Source organism: Galleria mellonella, unplaced genomic scaffold (genome assembly GCF_026898425.1).
Source record: "Galleria mellonella isolate WM207_F2 unplaced genomic scaffold, CSIRO_AGI_GalMel_v1 utg171, whole genome shotgun sequence".
Taxonomy (NCBI): Eukaryota; Metazoa; Arthropoda; class Insecta; order Lepidoptera; family Pyralidae; genus Galleria; species Galleria mellonella.
The window spans coordinates 2,379,208-2,405,897 of NW_026442014.1; the positions used below are offsets into that span (position 1 = coordinate 2,379,208).

Genomic DNA, 26,690 nt, shown 5'->3' on the forward strand with positions numbered 1-26,690 from the left:
TGTGCTGGCAGTGGTTGATGCTTAGCTTTAATTGGTCAATTTGAATCTCTAGCGCCAAAGTTTGATGGCTTGGCATTATTTTTTTTATTTTTACGATTGGTATTCCTGAAATTTGGAACAACAACTTCGCGTCACACTACAGCTGGGCGCCAGCTGATAGAAAATTGAGCGAGAAAAGTCAATAAAGAACGCTTCTATATTGATAACGTGGCCTATAGTGCCATATTTTAGAGTTATGTGAATAACAGGTGTAGTTAAGGAAAACATTATTTACAATGGCTGTGCAAAACATCGCAGTGAAATTATGTGGTGTACTCCAGACGCAATCAGATGAAGGTTTGTATTTTGTTTAATGACCAATTCTACTCAGTTCGTATAATATAAAGTATATTTTACAATCTTTATCAATATTCATCCAAATTTCATTTGTTAAAGGCAGGTTCAAAGTTAGGCAAAAGATATTTATATATTTGTTTTATTTTCTTTTTTATATATATGTATTAAGAACATTCTAAATAAATTTTTTTACCTAATACAAATTATAAATAATTGTTTTTTTTTGCAGAAGTAACGGCTCGTGAGTGGCGCCTATTGGGGCAAGAACAGGATGGGTCACAAGTTTTATCCTGGGTCTCGAATAATGATTGCAACGAAGTGCTCAACATTGGTGTTTATTTCAACAAAACTAAAACTCTCACTACTCTCTACACCTTCCAACAAAAACTAAACATAATACAAGCATCAGTGAATGCTACTCACAGTCTGCTGGTGTATGTTGTAAAACAGCTACCTATTGAAGACAGTGAAATAGAACAGCCTCAGTATTGCCCTTATTTAATATGTCTACTTCCTGGTAAAGAAAACAGTCCAGTGGAGGTGGAAAAAGGCTCTATGAAACAGATAATGGTCCAGTATGTGTATGGCAAGAGTAATAAATACAGCCCAGGAATAAGGAATGATCGGTTTCTTCTTTTCAAACATTTAGAATGTAAGTTTATGTTTTTCTTTTAGCGATTCACTCTTCTGAGTCACAAGAATAAGATATGTTTAATTCTAGATGACACTAACTTATTATAAGTATATTTTTAACTTACTTAAAAAAAGGAAAATCCTTTTTTATTTAAAAAATGATCAGTGGTAAATAAAAAAAAAAAAAAAAAACTAGTTATATTTATCAAGATTGACATCAGTTTTTGTTTTTGATTTGGAACATAATTTTGAATTATTTATGGAACAAAATTTTAAATTATTTTATATTCTGGCACCAAATTATCAGAATGAAACTAAATTTATACTTGTAACATTATACCTGCTATTCATCTATGTTGTACTTATTCTAGGTATTAAAATCTACCGCACACCATTATTTTTGAATGAGTGTGATGATGGAACAGAGAAATGGGGTTTTGATGGTATCTATCCAGAACCAGAGACTATTGTGAAGGTGTTCTCATGGGCGCAGTGGGATTGTGCTAATCAGGTGAGAGAAATGAGCAGTTATTATATTTGAAGAACAGTATAGTAACATTTTGAACAATTCATAAAAAAATTGCTTTATAAGTGGCCAATCACTATTATTTAAATAGATAATGTCTGTACACATGCATGCCAATGTTTATGTGTATAAAGTGTGAAACATTAATTTTTTATGGTTATTTTTGAGAGCCAGGTGTTGAGAGCAACTCAAAATAGTCTATGGTACAGTAGCTCACTAATTGTCAAATATATCAGCAAAGCTTAATTTTTTTGTAACATTTAGTTCAGTGAGTTTGTACCATACAAAAGTTCTCTTCTGTGGTAGATAGGTTAGATATCTTTTATAGCTAAGCTACAGTATCAGTCAAGTTCCTTTGTAATAAAAAGCTACCTTAGTACATTTATAAAATAATTTAAAAAATAACATTGTTTCCAAAAAATGTCTTAGAACTGCTTTTAAATAAATTTTAAAAAATTTTACTATTGATTTTCTACTTTAAAAATATATGAAAATGATGAATCCTAGATTTGGTACGTCTTATTAATGAAATCTTGAATAATTATCCATATAGCCTCAGAAAATAAGAATGTGGTTCGAGCCACTCTACTATGTTTAATAGTTAAAGCAAAAAATACTTCAGTTGCAAAATACAGTTGTTCTTTTTGTGATAGCTTTTGTGAGGTGTAAATTAAATGGGCATGTGAGATACATTTAATAAAAAGCATAGGTATTACCATTTGTTTCTTTTCCATGTTGTACTTTTTAATACTGTTAATATGATCGTCTTAGTGAAAATAAAGCACTAAGAGGTCATTGCATTGTATCGTTACCGTGGTAGGAATACGTACAACGCGAATATTATTTTTCAAATATGAACAAACAATTGCTGCATGCAGCTTCACTTAAGATAGTCTGTTAAAGCTGTTGCGATCCTTTTTAATGCTTTATATATCGTTTTTCAATATCAGCGTTTTATCTATAAATAAAACAAATACATACTAAGCTGAAATTTTAATTGAAGCTTAAATAATATGAGAACAACGAACTTTGACTTTAGGTAATGAGTCGGTTTTTTTTTAATGGATGATAATGGAATGGTAACCCCACCCGCGCTATCGGTATACACAGGCGTGGCACCAGTGAAGGATAATAGGTGAGGATGTAGTAGGTCAGTTAGCCCATCGTGACGAATTCAACAAGAATTGTTCACGATGGGTTCCAGGGAGAACCATGTGGAAGTCGACCTAATAAGGCATATTGCTAGAAATGGGGCTGTCAAACTCCATTGCTAACAATCTCTTTTCCCCCGCTAATGAGTCGGTTAGTATGCTTGAATTCTTCCCTACGTCACATGACAGGATGGCGTATTCCTTTGATATGTGGTGGCACACGGAGCGGCCAAAACATTAGCATGGATAAATTATAATATTTATAAGAATTATTAATAAGATTTATTGGTTTTTAGTGAATGGTAATGGAATGGTAACTTAACTCACTTGTACCATTGGTATACGTTGGCAGGGCATCAGTGAGTGGTGATAGGTGAGGATGAAGTCAGGTCAGTTAGCCCTTTTTTATCGTAATACAAAGATTTTTTGGAATTATCGTCACATGTGAGTGGTTTTTGTTTTATTTATCTAGTTCTGTTTTTGAGAAAAATTCTTTTTGAATTACATAATAACTAATTGAAGAAAATGTAACTAGTATGTAGTAAATTATCATTAGCAACTATTCCTAAACTGCATTTAAAAAATGTAGTTAATTAATCTTATCGTGCAAAGATTTGTAATTTAATAATTATCATAATTATTACTATGATTAATATCATTAATTACATTCATTTCAGACTTTTCCATTGTCCATTAAAGTAACAATTTTCATATAGCTGATGTGCACACACATACACACACACATATACACACACACACACAAACGCACGCACGCACGCACGCCCGCACGCCCGCCCTGTACCTTTATTTAAAATAAAATTTAGTAGGTACTTACTGTAAAAACTGACCGTCTATCACGGCAATCAAAATATTAATGAGGCTAGTGGCAGTTTAGCATGTTCACGCCCACTATTACCCCCACCTGGTTTACAGGAACTGCGTCATCGTGGATTTAAGCCATACCAACCTACACGCATTACCCCTTCGAATAACAGTTTAAAATTTTTAATTTTTTTTTGTCTCTGTATTTGAAAATTACAAAAAAATACAATGTAATTCTTTATTCTTAGGTCCGTTGTTATTGTTGTGTTGCCACATACAAAACTACATTGGTACGAGCCAATATTTGCATTTATTGCCAGATAATGAAACAGAAATGATTATTAGTTTCTAACAGCGTGGTAGAAATGTGTGAGACAGATGTAATATTTTAACTAAATATTATTTGTGTATCCAGGTGCTCTACTACATACACTATCGGCCGCCGACACAAAGCTTCGCCGAAGGGGAAGAGATTAAATCGCCTTCCGAAGCGACACCGACACTTTCAGCTCTCCAGTTCCACGCTGATTTACCTCACGAGACTGTGGTAAGTTGACTATGGAAAATTATTAAAGTTTTTCAAAAATATAAATAAAATGTAAATAAACCGGAATCGGATAGGGGTTCTTATTTGTATTTAATTTAATTGACAGATTTCTAATGGTTTGTGTAAAATAAACACTCATTTATGTATTATATTGCATTCATATACATAATAGAGTTGTTACAATGGGTTTAGTAAATTATGTAGAGTAAGTATATATATATATACTCAAATAGGGTCACTATTTGAGTATAGCAAAATTTTATTGATAGGTAGCTAATTTACATGCATCAATGTCAATAATGACTGAAATGATGATAATGAATGTCAGTTTAGTTATTACATTATATTTACTTATTTTACATATAATTGCTCGTTTTTAAATAGATTTCTCTTGCAATAATTTCGATTTACATTGAATAAATGAACAACAATTTAAATACCTATGTTCAGCAATGGACAGATAATGGCTTAGACGATCGTGATGAACATAGAATAAATTTTATTTTATATATATAAATTTTATTTAAGACACCGTACTGTATAACTGTTTGATATCTCAGTGGTTTTTTTTTTAATGGGTGATAATTGAATGGTAATCCCGCCTGCGCTAACGGTATACACTGGTGGCGCACCAGGGAAAGATGATAGGTGAAGATGAAGCAAGTCAGTTAGCTCATCACGATGGTTTATGGGGGGAATCACGAGGAGGTCGACCTGACAGTGTATAATGCTAGCAATGGTGCTACTAATCCCCATTACTAACAATCCCTTCTCCCCCCGATATCTCAGTGGTGTAAAATGTGACCGTTTGTCAGCTGAACATTCCGCTGAGCCTGCCGCACGTGTCGAGTTCTTCCGAGGGCGCCGCGTGCGGTGCGTACGAGGACGACCCGGTGCCACTGCGCGTGCACGATTGCAGCCTCGACCTGCAGATCGTGTGCGACCAGCGCGGCGTGCTATGCATATGCCATCACTATCTGTATAAGGTAATGCTACCATGAATCCTTACTGTGCAGTCCATCGGTAAGAGTCGACACTCGGTCGCTCCCCTCTCGCGGGCTTGGAGTGTCATCCGCACTCACCCCTGTACACGCGCTGGGTAAAGTTGTCAAGGCAGTCTGCGATTAACAGCAATAAAAAAAATCTTAACTGATATTATAATTGGCGTTGTCGCGTAAACATATAAATGTATACGCTCTCGTAGTACATACTGTTACCCTCATGAAAGCACACATTTATTTATATATATATATATATATATATATATATATATATATATATATATTTTTTTTTTTTTTTTTTTTTTCTATGTAAAGACCCTATTAATAATAATTTTGCATCATGAATGTGTTGTAATAACGATGACGATAGCTCTCCCTTTATGGCGAGGGATATGATCCCAGCAATGGGACATTAACAAGTTGTTAACATAAGGTCTTCTCGTTCAGCCTCTAGATGACTCAACCACATCACTAGTGCTGGAAGACAGCGCGGACCTAAAGGACTCGGGCGTGAACTTCGCCTACTCCATAACGTTGCTGCAACATGGTACCGTGGTGCATTGCGTGGTGCCTGACCTGCCGTGGACGCGAGCCAAGTCGCTGAGGCCTTCATATACTTTGTATGCAGGTATGTTTCACTCAGGTTGTAGAATGAGCTCCATGCCGAGGTTTTCCCAAGAGACTGCAGCATGGGGTTCTTCAAAAGGGGGGTAAAGAGGTTTCTTCAGGGTCGGCAACGCACGCGTAATACCTTTGGTATTGCAGGTGTTCATAGGCTGCGGTAACCACTTATCATCAGGTGGGCCGTATGCTAGTTTGCCAACTCAGTGGTATAAAAAAAAATTTTTCTTATCACCTAAAATAGCAATCGAGGTGTAAACTTTTTATAATTTATGAACGATGTTCTTCCACCGTACGATGAGCGTGGACTGTAGGGGCGTTGGTTCAGGCTGGAGAGAAACACAATAATTCCTTTTTGAAGCCCCCGGTTCCGTTCTGAAGAGTTTTCTTGTCCTATTTCTTATCGGTTGGGAGTGTACTGCGTCAGTGCGTGGCAGAGCATGCCGCTTGACGGTAGGCGGCCTATCTTTATACCCGCCCGGTCGCACGACAACATGTACTAACTCGCGTTAGCGAGTCTGTGCGAGCGGGACGGGGCGAGTGTGAAAGGGACGCGTTACTCTTCAGAGTGGCACCGTTTCGGCGTCTATTTATTTGTACAATTATTCTTATTTCTATTACTTTTACAATTTCTTTTCTTATTCCTATTTGTGGGTAATAATAACAAGACACAATAAAAATGTTTTATTCAACTTACGAGCTATAGATACATCTTAAAATCTATGTAAAATTAACAATTTAAAAATGATTAAACTAAGGACTTATGCTAACAATTAACTATAAAATATCGCTATAACTATACAAATAATTACAATGTCGCGAACAATTTATCTAATACTAGAGGGAGACTTTACAAAAGTTGTTTGCTTGGGTGGTACCTCTGTCCTATTCTTGTTTTTACTGTGAAGCAGTTGTATTTACATGACTATGTTTCGGTTTGAAGGGTGGCATATGGCAGTGAATTTACAGGGTACAGAGGAATAACACCTGAGTCCTCAGGAATGGCGACGCATGGGGGGTATCATGGGCGAAACAGTTTATTCTGTTATGTCCATGTTACTGCTCATGTCTATAGGTGACGGTTACCACTTTCCATCAGGTGGGCCGTCAGCTTGTTTGCCATTTGAAGTTGCATAAAAAAATGTATATGTATAACGCAAATAGGTGTAAGATTCCTGCATATAATAAGAATATAAATATATAGTCTGTCGAGTCACTATACACTACCTATTTTTTTTTATGGATGAAAATGGTATGGTAACCCCGCCTGCGCTAACGGGGTACGCTGGCGAAGCACCAGTGGAGGGTGATAGATGAAAATGAAAACAGATCAGTTAGCCCATCATGATGAATTCATCAGGAATTAACCATGATAGTTTTCAGAGGGAACCGCGAGGAGGTCAACCTGGTTGGGTATATTGCTAGCAATGGGATTCTCAGTCTCCATTACTAACAATCCCTTTTCCCCCTACACTACCTATTTTGTGTCATAGCAATATGCTACAACACTCTATAAAGCTATAACACAATATGTGATGGAGGAAGGGAACTGTTAGTGATGGGGTCAAATAGCCCCATTATTAGCAATTTACCCTGTCAGGTTGACCTCCACGTGGTTCCCCCTGGAAACCATCGTGGTTAATTCTACTCGAATTCGTCAGGATGGCCTAACTGACCTGCTTTTATCCTCATCTGTCATCTATCATTGGTGCCTCGCTATTGTATACCGATAGCGCAGCGAGGTTACCGTACCATTATCACCCATTAAAAAAAACACAATATGTGAATCACTAAAATTAAAAATTAAAATTTTCTAAGACGTAACTTACATATTCAACAAAATATTTAATTGCGAATAACTATTCGATTATGATTCTTTATTTCGACTTCAAAAATTTCCGTCATAACCGTCAATTGCAATATTTTTACAGCCACGGTCCTACTACAAGAAGTATTTAAAACAATGTTTGTCTTAATACAGTCTTATTCATAAAAATTCTTACTACAGCTTTAAAGAACTTTTATGTAAAATGACAAATAACCATATTGAGCGTTTAAAATAATATATTATTCAGAAATGCTCAATAAGAGACTACCGACTAAACCGTCTTTCAAAAAAAGCGTTCACGCTCACTTTTTATCTTTATCCGAGCAGTAAGTAAGTATATTATTCTCAAATTCGTGTATAATATAGTATATGTCATATATATGTAAGTATATTTGTTATTCATATATATATTTATTCGTTTATATATGTAATTTTAGTATGTATGTATATCAATAATTAGTAGTACCGCATTCGAGTATTCTGACACTTCCCTATGGTTGACTGGGAGAGAATGCTTTTAGCATTAAGTCCTCCATGTACACATATTTGTACTAATAAATAAATAAATAAATAAATAAATAAGTCCTCAATTACTACAGTTAATGCAGACTTAATACATTTATGAATAAAAAAAAATCCTAATTACTTCTTTGTTATAGAGGACTTTTATTGGGACGATATTTTTTTATGAATAAAACGGATAGCGTTTTACAAAACTTTGTCAAAGTGATTAAATATTGTTTAGTTACATTATCATAAGAATATTTGTTACTTCAAACACCTTTTATTTTAACTTTAGACTTTTTAGGCTTTTTTTTATTTATATATGAAAAGACGTTAGACACGCTTTTGCAGTGAACTGTTTAAACATGTATTGAGCGTCTGTCTAACGTAAGTCATTTCTACCGTGCTATACAATACAATAGCATTTATATCTCGAAGCTTCTTTCATATGTTTGTGCGATTTTTATTAAAATTTTCCACATTGATACGACACACATAATATAGCATGACGTTCTAATGCCAATTTTTTTTTGAGACATGCTTATATTAAAGTAATCAAATTATAAATATAATTGTGAGAGACTGGTGCCTGAGATAGGTATAAGAATACCTGTATTACAGGTCACCAGGGCCTCACTCCGCAGGGTTACTTACTAAGTACTTATAATATAATAAGTGAATTCAATGTAATAAATATAATTTATAGGAAGAGATAATTAATTAATTATAATTTAATCTGGAAGTTGTGTGTGTGTGCGTGCGTGTGCGTGTGTGTGTGTGTGCGCGCGCGCGCTTGTGTCATGCTTCTTGATTTATACCATGCTTCTAATTGTATATTTCTTGAATTTGTCAACAGAAAACCACCTCCTAGTCAACATCCCAATGTTATTCACGCACCTCATCGACATCAGCTTGCACCACGAGCCGTGCTGCCACATCGTCATACCGATGGAGGACTGTGACAGTGGGCCCAGCCTCGCCCCGCTGCTGGGCTGGGGACCCCACGCCATGGTCGACCTCAACACCTTAGATGTAGTGGTGATGACGGTCCAAGAGAAAGATATTACAGCAACGTTCAAGAGTAACACAGCTGTGGAGAACAAACTGGCAATTATGCATTACTTGATACAGCACGAGGGCAATATGGAGCTGGCTGAGGAGGTATGTGTATATTTTCTAAACTGTAAGCCATTTTTCTTTATACAACTTAGAATGGCAAACAAGCTGACGGCCCACCTAATGGAAAATGGTAACCGTCACCTATAGACATGAGCAGTGCCATGGACATAACAGAGTATACTGTCTCGCCCATGATACCCCCCATGCGTTGCCATTCCTGAGGACTCGGGTGTTATTCCTCTGTACTCTGTAAATTCACGCCATATCCCACGAAACACAGCCATGCAAACACAACTGCTTTATGGTTGAAACACGAATAGGACAGAGGTACCCAAGCAAACAACTTTTGTACAAAGTCTCCCTTTGGTAAATATACAAATGTGTCTATGTATATGTTTCGTTTAATATTAGCTCTTGAATTTCACCATCTTATAATCCACCATGTGGTTCCCGTGTGGTCCCAGCATAAAATAGGCCACCCCTTCCTTTCCCGTGGGTGTCGTAAGAGGCGAATAAGGGAGGACGCGGGATGGGCAGCAGTGTTCCTCTTAAAAAAATTCCAAAACCTTAATGCGGTTGCCAATCCGCCTGCCAAGCGTGGCAACTACTGGCAAAAGTTGTATGTAAAGGGTTGTATGTAAATGTAAAGGGTTGGTATGATGATGATGATTTCATTGATTTTGGAAATTGACAAATTATTCAAACGTTTAAGTTTTAGGAGAGAGTTTGCCTCACTCTGCGTGTTCTACCGCTTATACAACGGATTGTGCTCAGAGGAATTACTCAATATGATGCCTGCGGCCACTTTCTATCATCGTACGGCTCACCATCGACAGGGAGTTCACCCTCATACCTTACAGCCTAAATGGTCGCGTACAACGCGGTTTCAGAGATGTTTTCTCCTACGAACATTCAGGTTATGGAATGAGCTCCCTGCCCAGGTTTATCCAAGAGACTACAGCATGGGGTTCTTCAAAAGGGGGCTAAAGAGGTTTCTTCAGGGTCGGCAACGCACGCGTAATACCTCTGGTATTGCAAGCGTTCATAAGCTACGGTAACCGCTTACCATCAGGTGGCCGTATGCTTGTTTGCCACCTCAGTGGTATAAAAAAAAAGCATTTTTACACTTCAGTAAGTTACGGTATAAAGGCTCTTGAAGTCGTCCATACAAAAAAAATATAGGTCGCGGTAATACTTACGAATGATCTCTTGCAGCTTATATCGTGGATGTGCGTGAATCAGCGTGAGGGTTTGGGCGCGCTGCAGCACGTGATGCAGGAATTCCTAATTGGCACCACGTACGCCGTAACAAGACGTTCATTGCCCACATCTGCCCTGAGTCTCATGAGGATGCTGCCGTTCACGTTGCATCTCAAGTTCGCCGATGTCAAGGTACCTAGGAATACTCGAACTTAAGATTTTTTTATTTTCTTCCCTCCATTTTGTCTGCTGGAGAAGAACAAGAAAATAATAATATAAAGCAATACACCATTCTTCTAATGAATGTTTTGGATTTAATGATTAGGGTGAGGTTTTGCGACCCCCCATTTAATTTCGACTTGTTATTGGTTAAAATAGTTACATATTTTGACTCGTAATCAGTTTGGTGCTGGTGTGACTGATGTAGTCAATCCTTACGGTTTATAGCGGCCAATAAATGGGGAATTTAATTCATTGCATTTAGTTTTTTTTTTTGTGAAAATGGTACGGTAACCCCGCCTGCGCTAACGGGATATGCTGGCGGAGCACCAGTGAAGGGTGATAGATGAGAATGAAAACAGGCCAGTTAGCCCATCATGATGAATTCATCAGGAATTAACCATGATAGTTTCCAGGGAGAACCGTGAAGAGGTCGACGACGGTTGGGTATATTGCTAGCAATGGGATTCTCAGTCTTCATTACTAACAATCCCTTTCCCCCTTGCATTTAGTATTAAGTTAGTATAGTGAATGCTCTATATAAGCAAACTCTTTATAAGCAACATTCTTTATATTTTATTTATTCTAATCAGCTTAATTAGTAAAAGATATAAGTGAAAATATTTTTCAGACTGTAAGTATTTTTATACTCCTTTTTTTCCTATAAGTAACTTTTTCCAATAAATAATTTTTTTTATTGAAATTAGATTTAATGAGTTGTTTATATAGAACGTATATTAATGTTCTACGAAACCGCAAATTTACCTCTTGTCTCCAGTACTCTAAACTGAATAAAAGGCCAATAACTTGTGGCGTCTGTAAATAAATATTGTAAATATTCATCTCATAGCCACTTGTCAACATCATTACTTTCTTTTCCATCAAGTAGTTTAATTTATTTGTACATTGATATTTCACCTCTTTCTGTCTTTCGGACTGGACGTACAGACATGACAGCGACGTTTACTTCTCACATTCATTTCTGGTGTCATTCTCTCATTATATGTAAATAATAATACCAGAGGGAGACTTTGTACAAAAGTCGATTGCTTGGGTACCTCTGTCCCATTCGTGTTTCAACCGTGAAGCAGCTGTGTTTGCATGACTGTGTTTCGGTTTGAAGGGTGGGATATGGCGTGAATTTACAGGGTACAGAGGAATAACACCTGAGTCCTCAGGAATGGCAACGCATGGAGGGTATCATGGGTGAAACAGTATACTCTGTTATGTCCATGGTACCGCTCATGTCTATAGGCGACGGTTACCACTTTCCATCAGGTGGGCCGTCAGCTTGTTTGCCATTCTAAGTAGTATAAAAAAAAAAATGAAGATTGGTTGTTATTTATTTCCACCAAACGACTACAAAGTGTGTGGGCGGCGCACAGGTGGGCGCGACGAGCGTGTCGGCGAGCCAGGAGCAGCTGTGGGGCAGCAGCGCGGCGGTGCTGGCGCCGCGGCAGCGCGTGTGCCAGTTCGCGGAGGACGTGTGGACGCGCGTCTGGGCCGCGCTCAGCGCCGCGCCCGCGCCGCGCCTGCGCCCGCGCGCCGTGCTCGACAAGCTGCGCCTCAGCCTGCCCTGCTACCAGGTGCGCCTGCACACTACACCACACGCCACACGCCACACTACACCACACGCCACACGCCACATGGCGCACCCTACCACGCGGTTGCACCTCCAAACTATCATAACTAAGGTGCGCCTGCACCCGCTGCCGCCCCGCCGCTGTCACACGCCACACGCCACATGGCGCACCCTACCACGCGGTTGCACCTCCAAACTATCATAACTAATTTATCGTTGAATTCGTCACCATGGGCCAACTGACCTGCCCTTTCTTCCTCACCTATCACTTCTCACTGGTGCCCCGCCAGTGTATACTGATAACGCGGGCACTGCAGCCTCCTCGCCCCCTGCGCACCGTACCTGACAACAAGGAATTCCATGGAAGGAATGATGAAATAAAAACTGTAAATCATACGGTTACCTCCTTTCTTCTCATGCAAATATAATTAGTAGAAAGAGAACGAAAGATACATCATAATGACAAATTTTACATTACTAGATTATATATTCAACACAGTTTATGTAGAAACTATTAAAGCAGTTTGTATCTGAATTTGGTAGGGTTATACGGCCGTATAACATTTTCTGTATACACTAGCCTGCTATGAATTGACAATTTTATCACTCCTTCTATGTAATACCTTGTTCTTAGTGCGGTACACTATGTCACGTGGGGCTTTTGCCTTCTAGTACTGCATTATCTCTCACACTTAGGAATACAATAATGGTAGTAAGAAATATTTATTATTTATTACCAATATATTCAACAATGACTATTGATTAATGATTTTTTTTAAAGGGATGATAATGGAATGGTAACCCAGCCTGCGCTAACGGTATATGCTGACGGGACACCAGTGAGGCATCATAGGTGACAATTAAAAGACAGCTCAGTTAGCCTATCGTGATGAATGCACTTGGAATAGAACACGATAGTTCCCAGGGGGAACCGCGAGGAGGTCGACCTGACAGGGTATATTGCTAACAATGGGGCTACTAATCCTCACTTTTAACAATCCACTATCCCCCATTGATTAATTATTAGGCCAATATTTAAGTTATTTGTTTATTTTTGCAGCCGGAAGCGTTGTCACGATGCAGCACACCGCTTTCGCCCATGGGAGGGTGCGTCGGGGGAATTGGGGGCGCGGGTGGTATAGGCGGTGGGGGAGCGGGTTCTGCGCCATCGCAACGTCGTGCCACGCACCACGACCTGCTGCCGTTCTTCGAGGTCGACGTGTGCACTGCCAGCAAGCAGGAGCACGTTATTGCTGCGGTCAGTTTACAATTACGTTAATAATATTCAACTATATAATTTTCTATACATTTTTCGCTATAAATAATTCAACTTTTTTATACTTGTGTGAGTGGATTTATATCATGGATTGTGCGTCAACATACGCGATCATCAGTGTGTACTGGTATAGGAAACTTAAAATATTATAGTTATCACTAGCAACACTGAGAAATGGCACTTGTACACTTTAAAGGTTTTAAACAATATTACGCGTCGAACAGAACCTGCGGGAAGTGAGCGTACACCTGATGCGGTCGAGCGGCGACAGGGCGCGGGGCGGGGGTGTGTCGGGGCCGGGGGCGGGGGCGGGTGCAGGGGCGGGGGCAGGGGGCGGACTGGAGAGCGGCGTGCACGCGCTGGCCACGCGCTGGGCGGCCGCGCAGCTGGACGCGTCGCGGGCATTGTGCCGCGCCGTCACGCGCGCCGCCGCCGCCGCGCCGCACCACCACCAGCACAGGGGATTCACATTCATGTACGCGCGACCACCGCACGCTGTTTGTTGTCTAGCGCATAGATGTAGAAGCGACGGTACGCCACAGATAGCGCACTCGCCGTATCGCTCAGCTGTACGGTTATGTCACTGGGTCATACAACTGTGTCACTAAGTCGTACTTATACTTGTAGTCGTACGTATATATATAACGCAACTTGTTCTCCAATTCTTTTAACTATTCTTTCCCGTTTAGTACTATAGGACTTAGTATGCTAAGTTTGTACATATTTAAATCAACGTCAATTAGAACTATTATCCTCTCTTCAGACCAGAGGGAGACTTTGTACAAAAGTCGATTGCTTGGGTACCTCTGTCCCATTCGTGTTTCAACCGTGAAACAGTTGTGTTTGCATGGCTGCGTTTCGGTTTGAAGGGTGGGATATGGCGTGAATTTATTGGGTACAGAGGAATAACACCTGAGTCTTCAGGAATGGCAACGCATGGGGGGTATCATGGGCGAAACAGTATACTCTGTTATGTCCATGGTACTGCTCCTGTCTATAGGAGACGGTTACCACTTTCCATCAGGTGGGCCGCCAGCTTGTTTGCCATTCTAAGTTGCATAAAAAAAAAGACCAAAACTCATGATTGCTCAGTAAGCTAAGCGAGTGTTACAATGCGTTCAAGGTCCTTCTTACTACGAATAAAAAATCAATTTTACAATATACATGATGACAATAAAGATTAATCTTATTTATTTCAAACACTATTCCGAAGTGCAAATTTGCTTGAAAAAATAATTTTTGAATTTCGAAATCTTAAGGCACGATTTTGCATGCCGTTCGCAGTAAAAACGACCACCTATGAGTATTACACACAAAAAAAAAAAAAACAAATTGATCATATCATAATTACGAGTGCGTTCTAGGACTGACATACCGTCCCTTTCTATATCTATGGTCGTGTACTATAGTGAGAAATGGACGATAATTACAGATTTACAAAAAAAAAATATTGTTTGAATCGTCTATTTCAAAAATCGAATAGTACACGAGTGTCGATGTTCGTTTTCTTTGCGCTGGTTTTTGTGTCGTCTTTGGTTTTCGCTTGTTTTTTTTTCGTTTCGCCGCCGATCATTTGCTATGCAGTTTTTTGGTTTTATTTTACAGGTTTTGTGTTGGGTTTTTATTTTGGTTTAATTTTGTTTTCTTTTTTGTCATTGTCGGTTTCGTTCGTTCATCATATTTGTTAATCTCACGTGTTTATTTGTTAACATTGGTAATTGATTTATAGGTTAAGAATCCATATTTTTTAACGTTACATTGTCACTTTCAAACATAAATTATTTTAAATATTTCTGAAATAATTATTAAAAAAAAATTAATTTCTGAAGAATAAAATAAATATTTATTTTATATTACCTTTTTAAATATCCAAATATATTTCTGGCATGAAATTTATGTAGTGAATTAATTAGAATCTTATTGCATGCGTTTAGGCGCACTAAGAGAAATGAAAAAAAAATCACAATTCAGATATTATTTAAAATATTTTTTGTTTGACATTTCACAGGTAATTTCATATCGTGGTTATGGAAATCATGTCTCTGTTATGTCCACAGATTAGTACTTTATTACATATATTGTTATTATATCAGCCGTTAATTGTCCATTATTGGACATAGGCCTCCTCCATAGATTTTGCCAGTAGTTGCCACGCTTGGCAGAGGGATTGACAACCGCAGTTAGGCTTTGGTGATGTTTTAATAACTAAAATTTAAGAAGCATCCCTCTTAATACATTATCTAAGTCTAACTGCGGTTGCCAACCCGCCTGCTAAGCGTGGCAACTACTGGCAAACCCCTCTTTTGGGGATCAATGGATGTTTGTTACTTCTTCACGCAAAAACTACTGAACAGATTTGAATGAAATTTGATACACGGGTAGGTTATATCCTAACTTAGCACATAGGATACTTTATATACGGATCTACGGGATGCAGGTAGTATATAATAATAATAACAATAATAAATAGATACATTTAAATACCAGTGGGATCCGCTTGGGTAGATAGATAGATACTCTTTATTGTTTCCTCCAAAAGATTACTTACTATAGGTACAAATAATTACAAGAAATGAGGAAATTAGGGTACCATACCATGTATACTATAGGCATAGATCTCTCTGGTTGCTGGCAGCTGGCAGCCTGTTTGCCATTCTAAGTTGCAAAAAAACTTTCACAGCGATGAAATGGAGCCGACGCACGCGTTCATCCTGTTCAAACTGCTGGAGCAGTACTACCTGGCGACGGACTCGATCGCGTTCCCTCTCCCGGCCGGGTTCAGCTCGTTCTTCACGTACCTCGGCTACCGTACGCTGCCGTTCCACGCGTTCGTACAGTACGTGCACCGGAACGTGTTCGAATTGCAGATCGACGTGCTCAAGGCCATTATTGCTTGTATGTATTAATCTATACTTAATATTATAAAGCTGAAGAGTTTGTTTGTATGAACGCGCTAATCTCAGGAATTACCTGTTCGAATTGAAATATCCATTTTTTGTTGGATAGCCCATATATCGAGGAAGGCTTTAGGCTATATACCATCACGCTGCTACCAATAGGAGCAGAGCATCAGTGAAAAATGTTGCAAAAACGGGAAAAATTATTCATATTTCAGGGCTTTCGTTGCGTGCGCTGTGTAAACGATTCAAGTTACCCAAAAAATATGTATGATAGAATTATTCCTCTTTAAAGGATCTAAACATAAGCTTAATATATTATTGTTGAAAATTCTATCTGTCCATGTGAAGCCGGGCTGGGTTACTAGTCGTATATATTTAACTAGAGAAGATATTGAACGTTTTGTATAGGGACTCACCAGAAATTAATTGGTTTGACCTATTGATTATACCCTATCATATAATGTCATGTATGGGCACCACAGTATATCAGCGCTGTAGCAATTAAATTGCTGCAGCACATGCTGAGTAGTGACCACGTTGGCAATAATAAATGTAAAGTTTTTTTGTTTTTTAATTCATAATTTATGTAACTTTTTGTTGTTGTCAATAAATGTTTTCTTTCTTTCTATATTGCTAGCAAATGGGGCTACTAGATTACACACCTAGAGATCCTCTCGCTCCTATTAGATTGTTTTATCCCCAGGTAAAGATGACAGTGAGAAAACGGTGAGCAATAAGCTCCGTTTAATCCAACTAGTGGGTGAAGGACGCGGGCGCCGCGCGCTAGCAGCGTGGCCGCATAAGCGTGCTCTCCTGCTTCGCGCGCGTGATCACGCCGCCTGCTTGCTGAGCGGCGGACAGGCAGTGGGGACGGCTGGCACCGCTGCCAGGCACCGCCCCGTGCGCGACGCTGGTATGTGGCAATCATACACTATCCGGCTCGAAGGACCGAAATTATAAAAAATTGTAGGCGGTTTATATTGTTCGTGAATGGTTTGTTGAGTGTTAAATGATTATTTATTAAAAATATTAAGTAAATATTGATGAGTACCATAGATAAAATAGAAAAAATCTCATGTTTATGTCTATAGGCGACGTTTATTCTCTACATATGTAGTATAAAACAAAGTTTCTTCCCTTTCGTCATCTGTACCTACGCTTAGATTTTTAAATTACGCAACGGATTTTAATACGGGTTTCATCAATAAATAGAGTGATTTAAGAGGAAGGTTTTTGCTTTTTATTGCTTACTACTGTTTTGTGTTAATTTGTTGAAATGCGACGGTAATTGTTCAAGATGTCGGATGGCATAAAGTCGACTGAGAACTTTAATCGAAAATGCTAAAATATAACAAAATAATGTATAATGCAATTCAATATTAAAGTTATCAACAATAAAGTCAGTGTTGGCATTTTATATTATACAGATAGCTTTTTATAACCATTTTAATGTTTAAAGGAATTATACAAATGATGTGGAATTTGGAAAGCTATTTAGACGGATAGAGCGGTAATATTATTGGTTCATATTTTGAGTTATATATTATATATATATATATATATATATATATATATATATATATATATATATATATATATATATATATATATATATATATATATATATATATATATAAACAATGAAATAAATTAACAAGTTGTTATACATCACTTACGAGAAAGTATGATTCTTAATTCGATCAATTTCTTCCTTCAATGTACAATTTCCCATTATACTATTTTGGTTGCAGGTATAGCAGCGCTGCCGTCCGGCGAGCGTTTATCACCACTGGATACATTTTTGGATCTGTTGACAGCGAAGGCGAGTCTCAATGAACTCGACTTCAACCTAATCATAGAAGCAACATTAGCATCCGTGCAGCAAGACGCGACCGCATAATGTACTTATGTTTATTGACCTCCAACCATACGATTAAATACACTCCTATGAAATAACTCTTCTTTGCATAATGGTGGAAATTATGACATTGAATGCCCAAAAATTATTTAAAAGAACAAGTTCACTTTAAGTTGATCGTGTCTGGATACCTTTTTAATGTCTATTGCAGAAAAAAAAAACATAGCTGTCAAATTTATTTTTTTAAACCATTTTTCCTTTAATTTTGAATATGAATTATTTCTCCAATAAATAAAAAAAAAACATGCATAGAAGGCTTAAATAATAATAATATATAATTTACACGTCCTATTAGAGCTAAATGAGTGGGCATGCAAGCGACAAATATTGTACAAGCAATGGGAGAATGTGTTTCGCTTACAATCACGCGTTGCGTCATATCTTAAAAATTATTATTGAATAAATGTAAACGAATTTGTGGTAACGTTTCCAAAGTATGCGGTTTTAAAGGAGATATTGTTATGGTATTTCTGAATTCTATATGAAATTGTCATTTTTATCTGTAATGAAAAGGGTCATGCCGGATATGACACACGTGGAGCGTTTGTTTAATTGTTTTGAGTTACTACCGTAATATGTTAATCCTTGTCAACTTTGTGACGATAATTGTCTAGATTTATAAGTAATTTTTTGTGATTTGAACATTACATGTCCTATAATTTCACTGCCATATCTTAATCTTTGATTTTTTTTCTGTTTCTTCAGAGATTCAATTGTTTTTATTAATTTTGAATTTGTTATAACAGGATAGTTCTTAGTTGTGTTTGATGTTACTATAGGGAGTCTTAATAGCAGACTATATATATAATTCTTTGTTAATTTGCGACGTCATAAGCACTGCTTATTTGTTTGTATTGTACAGTCGAAAATCTAATAATACGCAGTTGATGATTATTACTAAAAGAAAAATATAATAAAAAATACAAACTATGTAGAATTATTAATCTAGTATTATCATGTCTAGATTGTGGTTTGCTTTAAATTTATTTAATAACTCCTGTATATCGCATCGTTAGACACTTTCTATATCACCTTTTATAATGGTAAAGTTAGACTAGTTATTTTGAAAACCAAAGAAAAGCTCAAAGATGCTTTGTTGTTTAATTATCTATGACATTCCATACTTGTGCAATATTTTATTATAGAATAATTAGTATCTAATTATATAATTATAATTCGTTTAGTCAAGTTTTTACTAAATAAATAAAACTCAATGTCTTTAAATATGCTTTTTATTTATTATAATTTAAACTATTTTTAGTTTAGCTTAATTATAAAATGGGTTATATGTGACCCAATGGGCTCTCTGTTGCTCTTTGTCACTCTTATGTGACGTGAATAGAGATTTGTAGACTTCACTAGTTTGCGGGTCTTTGGCAACACTGTAGTCCTTCTTAGTCTTCTTATAAGACGGATCTTGAGCTAGTTCTGTCGGGTGTGCGCGTTTTGATGACCCAAAGTGACCTCTAGGTTGCTTATTGGGATTGAACTTAGGCAGAGATAGAGGTATTGTATCAATGTCTTTTTTAACCGCCCGACTAGAACTTGCTGTAGGTTCCTCTTTCACCTCAATTCCATTTGGCTGAGAAGCAGTCCCTGAAGTGGACGGTTCATCAGTTGTAGGTTCAGTTTTGATATTGGTTTTCTCTGATTTTTCTGCTTTAATCTTTTTACTATTCTTCCTGTTAGCAACTCGTACGGCCATCTTTGTTTTCAACTGCTCAATGTCTTCTTCGTTGCCATTTATAATAATAACATCATTGTCTGTGAATGGCTCCTGGCACTGGTAACAAAACAAAAATAATGACTAATCTATGGCATAATTCTTAAAAAAAAAAACAAGAATTAATGTAGAAAATTAAAAATAAATAAATAGACAGTATTCCTATATCTTGAATTTTAATATGTTGAAATAGCATCATACAATCATACTCCCTCTTCCCCAGCATTTTAAATGTAGCATGACTATCAGACATAGGAGATACCATAACATTGAGTGTCATTGAAACGAACTGAAGCCTCAAGAAAATAAATTATGTGAACAGTTGAACAAAATTAAACTATCAAATGATATGTTAACTGCTGACAGACAAGTGGTGTAACAAAAAATCGGCATCATAGTTTCTAGTGTTGCCATTTACATTTTAACGATGGATGAACACATCACGTATTTATTTTTTATGTCAAGTTTTAAACACCTAATAGAGATTCTGAGGCACCATTTCTCTAAACCTATCTATAAAAGTTAAATGTTAATTTGATGTCACAGTAAAATTTTTATTGTAATGATCAATATGAATTAATTTTCTAATATATTTAAGTTAAAGTTTTTATAACTTTATGATAAACCATAAAATAGTACATTCGCAAATTACCAAATTAAATTATTAGGTTAAGACACATGCTTAGAGAAAAGGTGTATCAGAATCAGCCTCTATGTTACACAACAACTTACCATATGACAAAGATTCTGCTTGACTTCCTTTAAAGCTCTCTCAGCAAGAACACAGCCACAGCTCCAGAGAAATACAAAGCGGAATTTCCCAGTCATCTCTAACCCACTGATGGGGCAGATGTAAGGAGCACTGCCATCACCCACAGCGCCTTCTGTATGCTCAGTTTCAACATAAGCTGGGTTTTTAATGAGTTTCAAATCTTTTATATCCTGTGGAGAATGAAAATAAAGTTATAGTTGTGCATACCTATGATATATAAGTTAATGGTTGAGATCTCTCAATGAGGGATCATCATCCCTCTTAAAACAAAATGTGCCTCATGAGGGCAAAAACTCCCCTTATGGAGGAAGCTATGTTCAGCAATGGACAGTTAACAGCTGATACAGGTAGGACCATGTTTCAGTTCCATAAGTCAAATTGCAACAGTTAAAGATCGACTTCAAACTCTGAGGTATTTTGTAATTATAGGGAATTTTACTAATAAAATTGTAACTGAACGACATCTGTACATAGGAGTAAAAAAAAAATGTAAATGGCTCCTTATGTAAATTGAATTAAGAATTTTTTAATAAGAGCAACAGACACCAAAACAATATTTTTTGGAAGTTTTGTCTCTCTGTATGTTTACTTTGGCATTACGTAAAAACTACTGCATCAAACTGGACACAGTTTTTATAGTTGTATACCTGAAAGGTCTATGTTTTATATTGATACGCCATCTAGAAGTAGTCTATTTCTTTTTTTTTTTTTCTTTTAAGATGCCCACGTAAGGAAGCAGGTAATAAGCTAGTATAATATATAACAACATAGGACACCAAAAAGAAAATTACACGAGGGCTTATTCCCTTGTTATTTGTTTGTTATCTTTGTCACACTCATGTTTCTGTCACTAATCAGCTTTTTTTTTTTTTACAACACAGGGGGCAAACGAGCATGCGGCTCACCTGATGGTAAGTGACTACCGCCGCCCATGGTAACCCACAACACCTACGACATTGCAGGTGTGCTGCCGGCCTTTTAAAAAGGAATATGCTCTTTTCTTAAAGGTTATGTTGTCGTATCGGTTCGGAAATACTGCTTTCTTACTCTAGTTGTAATTTTTTTCACCGCATATTAAAATTTCTGTTTTGCCAAAGGTTGACTGGGAGAGACTTTAACATTATCAATCAATTATGCAGTATAACTTACATGTAACTGTGATTTTTCCATTTATTAAGGTAAAAAACTACTAAATGTACTCAAGTATTAATTTAAAAAATAGTAGGAATATAAATAACCTTGAGATTCTTAATATGGTTGATGGATTCTGGCTTAGTTTCTTTGTCGAGGAGTGCTTCTAGAACGGAACTTTTGCTGTAAAGACGGCCGAGTCCACACGCGACAACAGGTTCTTGGAGCCGTTGTTGGGACAACGCGCAATTACGCCACTTGAACGAACGCTCAGCATCTTTATCTTTCTGTAATCGCAATATAAACAGAGTAAGTTAAATGGATATTTTAAGAAAGAACGGCGTTTATTAAAAGCTTGTGAATGAATTTGTTTTATTACAATATTGATGAGTACCTGTTCTGGTTTCTTTTTCATGCGAACAAGTTCATCTCGACGCGGTATTGTACCACCATCGCAACCCATGATTCTGTAGTAGATGTATAATTGTTTTTAAGTATTAATCAGTATAATTTATTTAATATTTGAAAATTAAGAACTAATAACATTTATTTCGTTTTCACTTGATTGAAAATAGAGAACACAATCACTTGATAATCACTATAAGCAAACAAAGCAAATGCAAAGCGACAGCTGGGCAACGCTTGACAGTGACAGGCCAGAGAGATTTTTTTTTTTTTTAACAAGGTTTGTTCTATTTCGAAATTTTTTATTTCTTTCATAAGGAACTGGCTAAGGTCAACTATGTTTAAAGATATGACGATATTAGTGTGGCCAATATTATTTTTTAAGTTTATATTACGAAACTAAGTAGGTATTATAAAGTCATTAGGTTCAAGCAGAAGACCGTTTATAGAGCAATATCAGTACTGATGTTTAGTTGTCAAATATGTCAATGTCAATTTATTAAGTTATTATAGTGATTCTAGCCCTGGTTAATACAATCACGTTATTTCTGTTCTATGTATTATTTTTACTAATTTTATTCCCAGTTTAATAGCGACATTTCTAATTTGTACATTGAGAAAGATTACCGAGCGAGAGTAATTTGTAATGATGACGGCCACAGAGGAAGAAAGAGTTCCTGAAAACGGCTTTGATTGTAGCACTCGAGAGGAAAATCATTCAAAAATTTTAAATAAGAAAACTAGGAAACGTGGCATTGTGTTTTTGTCTACAATTCCACCATACATGAACGTGGCTAAAATCCGTGAAATATTCAGTGAATTTGGAGATGTGGGAAGGATTTTTCTCCAACCGAGTGGCAGTTAGTATTTCGAGGTTATGTTTTTGTTATTATTAAGTTTTAATATTGGTATTCACTTTATTTTGTTTGTAGAAATTGGTGAAAGAAGAAAACGGGTCCCCAATCAATTTACTGAAGGATGGGTGGAATTTGAAAAGAAAAAAATTGCAAAGCAGGTTGCAGCTAAGTTGAATAATACTAAAATCGGTACGCGAAAGAAGTCACGTTACTATGATATGATATGGAATATCAAATACATACCTAGATTTAAATGGGTACATTTAAGTGAAAGGTTAGCTTATGAAAGAGCAGCATATAAACAGAGACTTCGAGCTGAGATATCCCAGGCAAAGAAGGAAGCTCACTACTTGCAGAGTAATGTAGAAAAAAGTAAAAAGATGAAAAAGAAAAAGCTTGTTGAACCTTCTGATGAATAGTAATAAAGTAATATATGACTTAATTTTAATTTTATATTACACAGTTTTCCCTTGATCTAAAAGAAAAATATAGATTTAGCAAATATTTGTCATTAATTGTTTATTACTAAATACTAAACCCTTTTGATTTGTAAAGTTTTAATGCTTTAAATGTAAAATAAATTCTATTATTTTACATTTAAAGGGCTCATGACTTCTGGACACAGGGTATCATAGTGTGAAGTCTTGGAAGCAAATGTATAATTGTTGCCTTTTTGATTTCAATAAATATTATTATATTACATTACTAGCTGTTGCTTGTGACTTTGTCCTCATTTCTGTTGTTCTTCGTAAAATAAGTAGCCTATGTCCTTCCTCACGGTTCAGTGGTTTTGATGTTACAGACACATTTTTCTTCATTGCTCTGCTCCTATTGATCGTAACATGATGAAAAGTATACTTTAACCTGCCCAGGAGTATGAATAATAATTGTACCAAATTTCGTTAAAATCCGTCGAGTAGTTTTTGTTTCAGACATACAGATAGACAAAAATTTTACTGATTGCATTTTTTTGCATCAGTATCGATCACTAATCAGCCCCTGATAGTTATTTTGAAAATATATTTCATGTACAGAATTGACCTCTCTACAGATTTATTATAAGTATAGATTATATTACATTATTATATTTTTAAATCTAAAGGGTTAATTATCAGGTTGGTTATTAAAATTAGTTAATATTCAAAATCTAAATCAGGACAATTTTTAACTTGCTGAAAAATAAAAATATCTACAATGATACAAATGTGTTGTTTTGATATTATTTATTTTTGATTGAAATCAACTCTACCACTTATTATTTCTTCAACTCGCATCCTTTGGTGGGAGTTCAGTGGGTCTGGTGTAAGTTTTTGTATGTACCGCCGTGGAGGTATATTATGTGAAAGGATTCCTTGAGAGAACTCTCTGTGAACACGTACCCCATCTAGTGCGTTTGGTTGCAGTTTCTCAAAACTATGTAACTCCTTCATGAATTGCTTGCGTTGAGCTACACTGGCCCAATGGTAACGATGGCGGCAAACAACACGGCTGAAATATATGCAGTCATTATTGTACCCAAAATAAAGAGAATTCGTCATATTTTGCAAAAAAAAAAAAAATTGGGCTACATGTATTAACAGACATTAAGACGGAGGTGAAAGGGATTCATAGTAATAGAGGTCTAAAAGTTGGAATTACTGGCAATATAATAATATACAGCTTCCTGCCTGAAATAAATATACTTTGTCGACTTCCATGCCATTCCTTCTGGAAACCATTGTGGTTAGTTTTTGCCTGCTTTCATCCTCGCCAACCATTTCCCACTAGATACCGCAGGCGGGGTTACCATTTCATTTTCTCATATTAAAAATATACACTTACGACTTGCATACAAGGGGTCGCCTCTTGAGAATCTAAGTTGCAATTGTATGTATAAAGAGGTTCTTAAAAGTGCCAAGTACTTACTACGCCAAATCCAACTTGGAGTAAGTAGGATATATGCTAACATCTGACCGCGCCAACTCGGGGAAGCCAGGATATAACGGCACACGCCTCTTGGTCTCTTCATGGGGTTTCTCTTGGAAGGCCATATTCACTAAAATAGTAAGACGCAGGCGAAAATGTTGATTCTGAGCGACATGGTCGCTATAGAAACGGATTTTGTGTATAAGTGAGTGATGACCTCTTTTGCGCGGTAATAGGCGCAGCTTTGGGTAAATGAGGTCGCTAGTTCTATTTTAGTTATGTATATTTTGGTTTATTTATTTTAGATATTGGTTGCCTGTTTTATCGAATTAGAAGATTAGATACCTTCATAAAAAAGTATTACTAATATTATTTCTCATATTCGTAGTACACATAGGTGCAACAATCGTCTAGAGTGGTTTTTTTTATACTACTCAGAATGGCAAACAAGCTGACGGCCCACCTGATGGAAAGTGGTAACCGTCGCCTATAGACATGAGCAGTACCATGGACATAACAGAGTATACTGTTTCGCCCATGATACCCCCCATGCGTTGCCATTCCTGAGGGCTCGGGTGTTATTCCTCTGTACCCAGTTAGAAAGGTTGTGAGAGGCTTGTGAAGAGCGGCAAATAAGTACAGCGGTGGGGGACTGCGAAGGAGGAGAATGGTCGAGGGGAATGGAGTGCAGCTACCTAACGAGTAAAATTCTACGCGAGGACCATTTTTGTCTGAAAAAATCTAGCCAAATTTTTTGTTTCAACATCATCATAATTAGTGCATGCGTAAAAATATGATGATCAGGGCTGTAGCTAGACCTAAGATTAAAGTCGGGCAAAGGAACTTTTTGGTAGGGCAGAAGCTATAATTTTCTTGGGGCCTTACAGTTTAAGGTAGGACATTGCTTCTCAATGCCCCTCTCCCTTCTTAGCTACGGCCATGATAATGATAAACCTTTTATGTAAAGTAATAAAGTACCTACTTACCGACGTCATTCGATATGACGTGTCATCTGCTGAACGTTAGAAGGCCATTTCTTTTACCACAGTCTCATTAGTTTGGATCATACAAAATAGGTACGTTCTTTACAAATTTACTTTGTTAAAACAGTTCATAAAAGGTATAAACAAATTTATTTTACGAACATGATATAATTAAAAATAAGTAAGTACAGTTTCAATTATAAATGGTATATTGTATGCCCATTATGGTGCATCATGAATTAACAGTGTAATAATTATTCAGTATTCTTTTATAGTTTAGACACTTGCTTAGATGTACTAGTTATTAATCTAAACTCACACTTAAGTTTACTTTGAAATAAAGATATATGAAATTCGTCAAATTGTTGATAAGATAAATAACATAATGATCTGTTTTCTAATTTATATTTTAATTATGGCGTAACGACAATAAATGTAAAGGTCTGTGCATATAATTAACTTTGATATTTTTGTTGGGCACTGGTGGACAATATTATTTTTTGGAGGAGAGTTGTATAAAATTGTGTGACAAAAAGTACTTCGCTTATGCAAGTCTTTATGTAGAGAATATTGAGGCAGTTAAATATGAAGACTAAATAAACTAAATTCTGAAATCTATATTCAAATTTATAATAGTTTTATAGTAGCTAACAAGTAAATGCACAGAATACAAATCAGCAGTTTCATGGCTGTAATAAATATGGTTGTAAGTAGATTGCAGTACAATTACA

The 26,690-nt window shown here is 36.6% G+C and overlaps 4 protein-coding genes across 5 annotated transcripts; 2 read left to right on the top strand and 2 right to left on the bottom strand.

Moving 5' to 3' along the window:
• Nucleotides 1-120: 120 nt before the first annotated feature.
• LOC113518066 (protein pigeon) lies at nt 121-19,321 on the top strand. Its single transcript, XM_052892898.1, has 14 exons — nt 121-336; nt 566-988; nt 1,341-1,480; nt 3,884-4,015; nt 4,831-5,001; nt 5,464-5,644; nt 8,826-9,130; nt 10,304-10,480; nt 11,893-12,093; nt 13,150-13,347; nt 13,590-13,840; nt 16,046-16,260; nt 16,969-17,178; nt 18,017-19,321. Exons 1-14 carry the CDS (start codon nt 276-278, stop codon nt 18,163-18,165), a joined length of 2,814 nt encoding a protein of 937 aa, XP_052748858.1. The 5' UTR covers nt 121-275; the 3' UTR covers nt 18,166-19,321.
• A 78-nt stretch (nt 19,322-19,399) lies between these two features.
• On the bottom strand, nt 19,400-22,453 carry LOC113518238 (replication termination factor 2). Its single transcript, XM_026903066.3, has 4 exons — nt 22,204-22,453; nt 21,917-22,096; nt 20,639-20,848; nt 19,400-19,966 (listed from the first exon to the last, which is right to left on the bottom strand). The coding sequence occupies exons 1-4, from the start codon at nt 22,270-22,272 to the stop codon at nt 19,451-19,453; spliced, it is 975 nt and encodes a 324-aa protein (XP_026758867.1). The 5' UTR covers nt 22,273-22,453; the 3' UTR covers nt 19,400-19,450.
• Nucleotides 22,454-22,708: 255 nt separating this feature from the next.
• LOC113518310 (uncharacterized) lies at nt 22,709-23,776 on the top strand. The gene is made up of 2 exons (XM_026903171.3): nt 22,709-23,074; nt 23,147-23,776. Exons 1-2 carry the CDS (start codon nt 22,861-22,863, stop codon nt 23,488-23,490), a joined length of 558 nt encoding a protein of 185 aa, XP_026758972.2. The 5' UTR covers nt 22,709-22,860; the 3' UTR covers nt 23,491-23,776.
• A 518-nt stretch (nt 23,777-24,294) lies between these two features.
• Nucleotides 24,295-26,474, bottom strand: LOC113518065 (uncharacterized). 2 transcript variants are annotated; one of them, XM_031913254.2, is made up of 3 exons: nt 25,963-26,474; nt 24,977-25,106; nt 24,295-24,559 (listed from the first exon to the last, which is right to left on the bottom strand). In XM_031913254.2, the coding sequence occupies exons 2-3, from the start codon at nt 25,099-25,101 to the stop codon at nt 24,295-24,297; spliced, it is 390 nt and encodes a 129-aa protein (XP_031769114.2). In that variant the 5' UTR covers nt 25,102-25,106; nt 25,963-26,474. The 2 variants fall into 2 exon arrangements, with proteins under 2 accessions (XP_031769114.2, XP_026758626.2); XM_026902825.3 differs by lacking the exon at nt 25,963-26,474 and having other exon boundaries at nt 24,977-25,538.
• Between the last annotated feature and the right edge of the window lie 216 nt (nt 26,475-26,690).

Excerpts from the sequence above, each read along its gene's own strand:
- LOC113518066 (XM_052892898.1), top strand. The coding sequence starts at position 276 with ATGGCTGTGCAAAACATCGCAGTGAAATTATGTGGTGTACTCCAGACG. Across the intron at positions 4,016-4,830 it reads ATTTACCTCACGAGACTGTG|CTGAACATTCCGCTGAGCCT; the intron begins GTAAGTTGACTA and ends ACCGTTTGTCAG. Across the intron at positions 17,179-18,016 it reads CCGCCCCGTGCGCGACGCTG|GTATAGCAGCGCTGCCGTCC; the intron begins GTATGTGGCAAT and ends TTTTGGTTGCAG.
- LOC113518238 (XM_026903066.3), bottom strand. The coding sequence starts at position 22,272 with ATGGGTTGCGATGGTGGTACAATACCGCGTCGAGATGAACTTGTTCGC. Across the intron at positions 22,097-22,203 it reads TGAAAAAGAAACCAGAACAG|AAAGATAAAGATGCTGAGCG; the intron begins GTACTCATCAAT and ends TTGCGATTACAG. Across the intron at positions 20,849-21,916 it reads ACCATATTAAGAATCTCAAG|GATATAAAAGATTTGAAACT; the intron begins GTTATTTATATT and ends CATTCTCCACAG.
- LOC113518310 (XM_026903171.3), top strand. The coding sequence starts at position 22,861 with ATGATGACGGCCACAGAGGAAGAAAGAGTTCCTGAAAACGGCTTTGAT. Across the intron at positions 23,075-23,146 it reads TTTTCTCCAACCGAGTGGCA|AAATTGGTGAAAGAAGAAAA; the intron begins GTTAGTATTTCG and ends TTTTGTTTGTAG.
- LOC113518065 (XM_031913254.2), bottom strand. The coding sequence starts at position 25,101 with ATGGCCTTCCAAGAGAAACCCCATGAAGAGACCAAGAGGCGTGTGCCG. Across the intron at positions 24,560-24,976 it reads TCCAAGTTGGATTTGGCGTA|CCGTGTTGTTTGCCGCCATC; the intron begins GTAAGTACTTGG and ends CATATATTTCAG.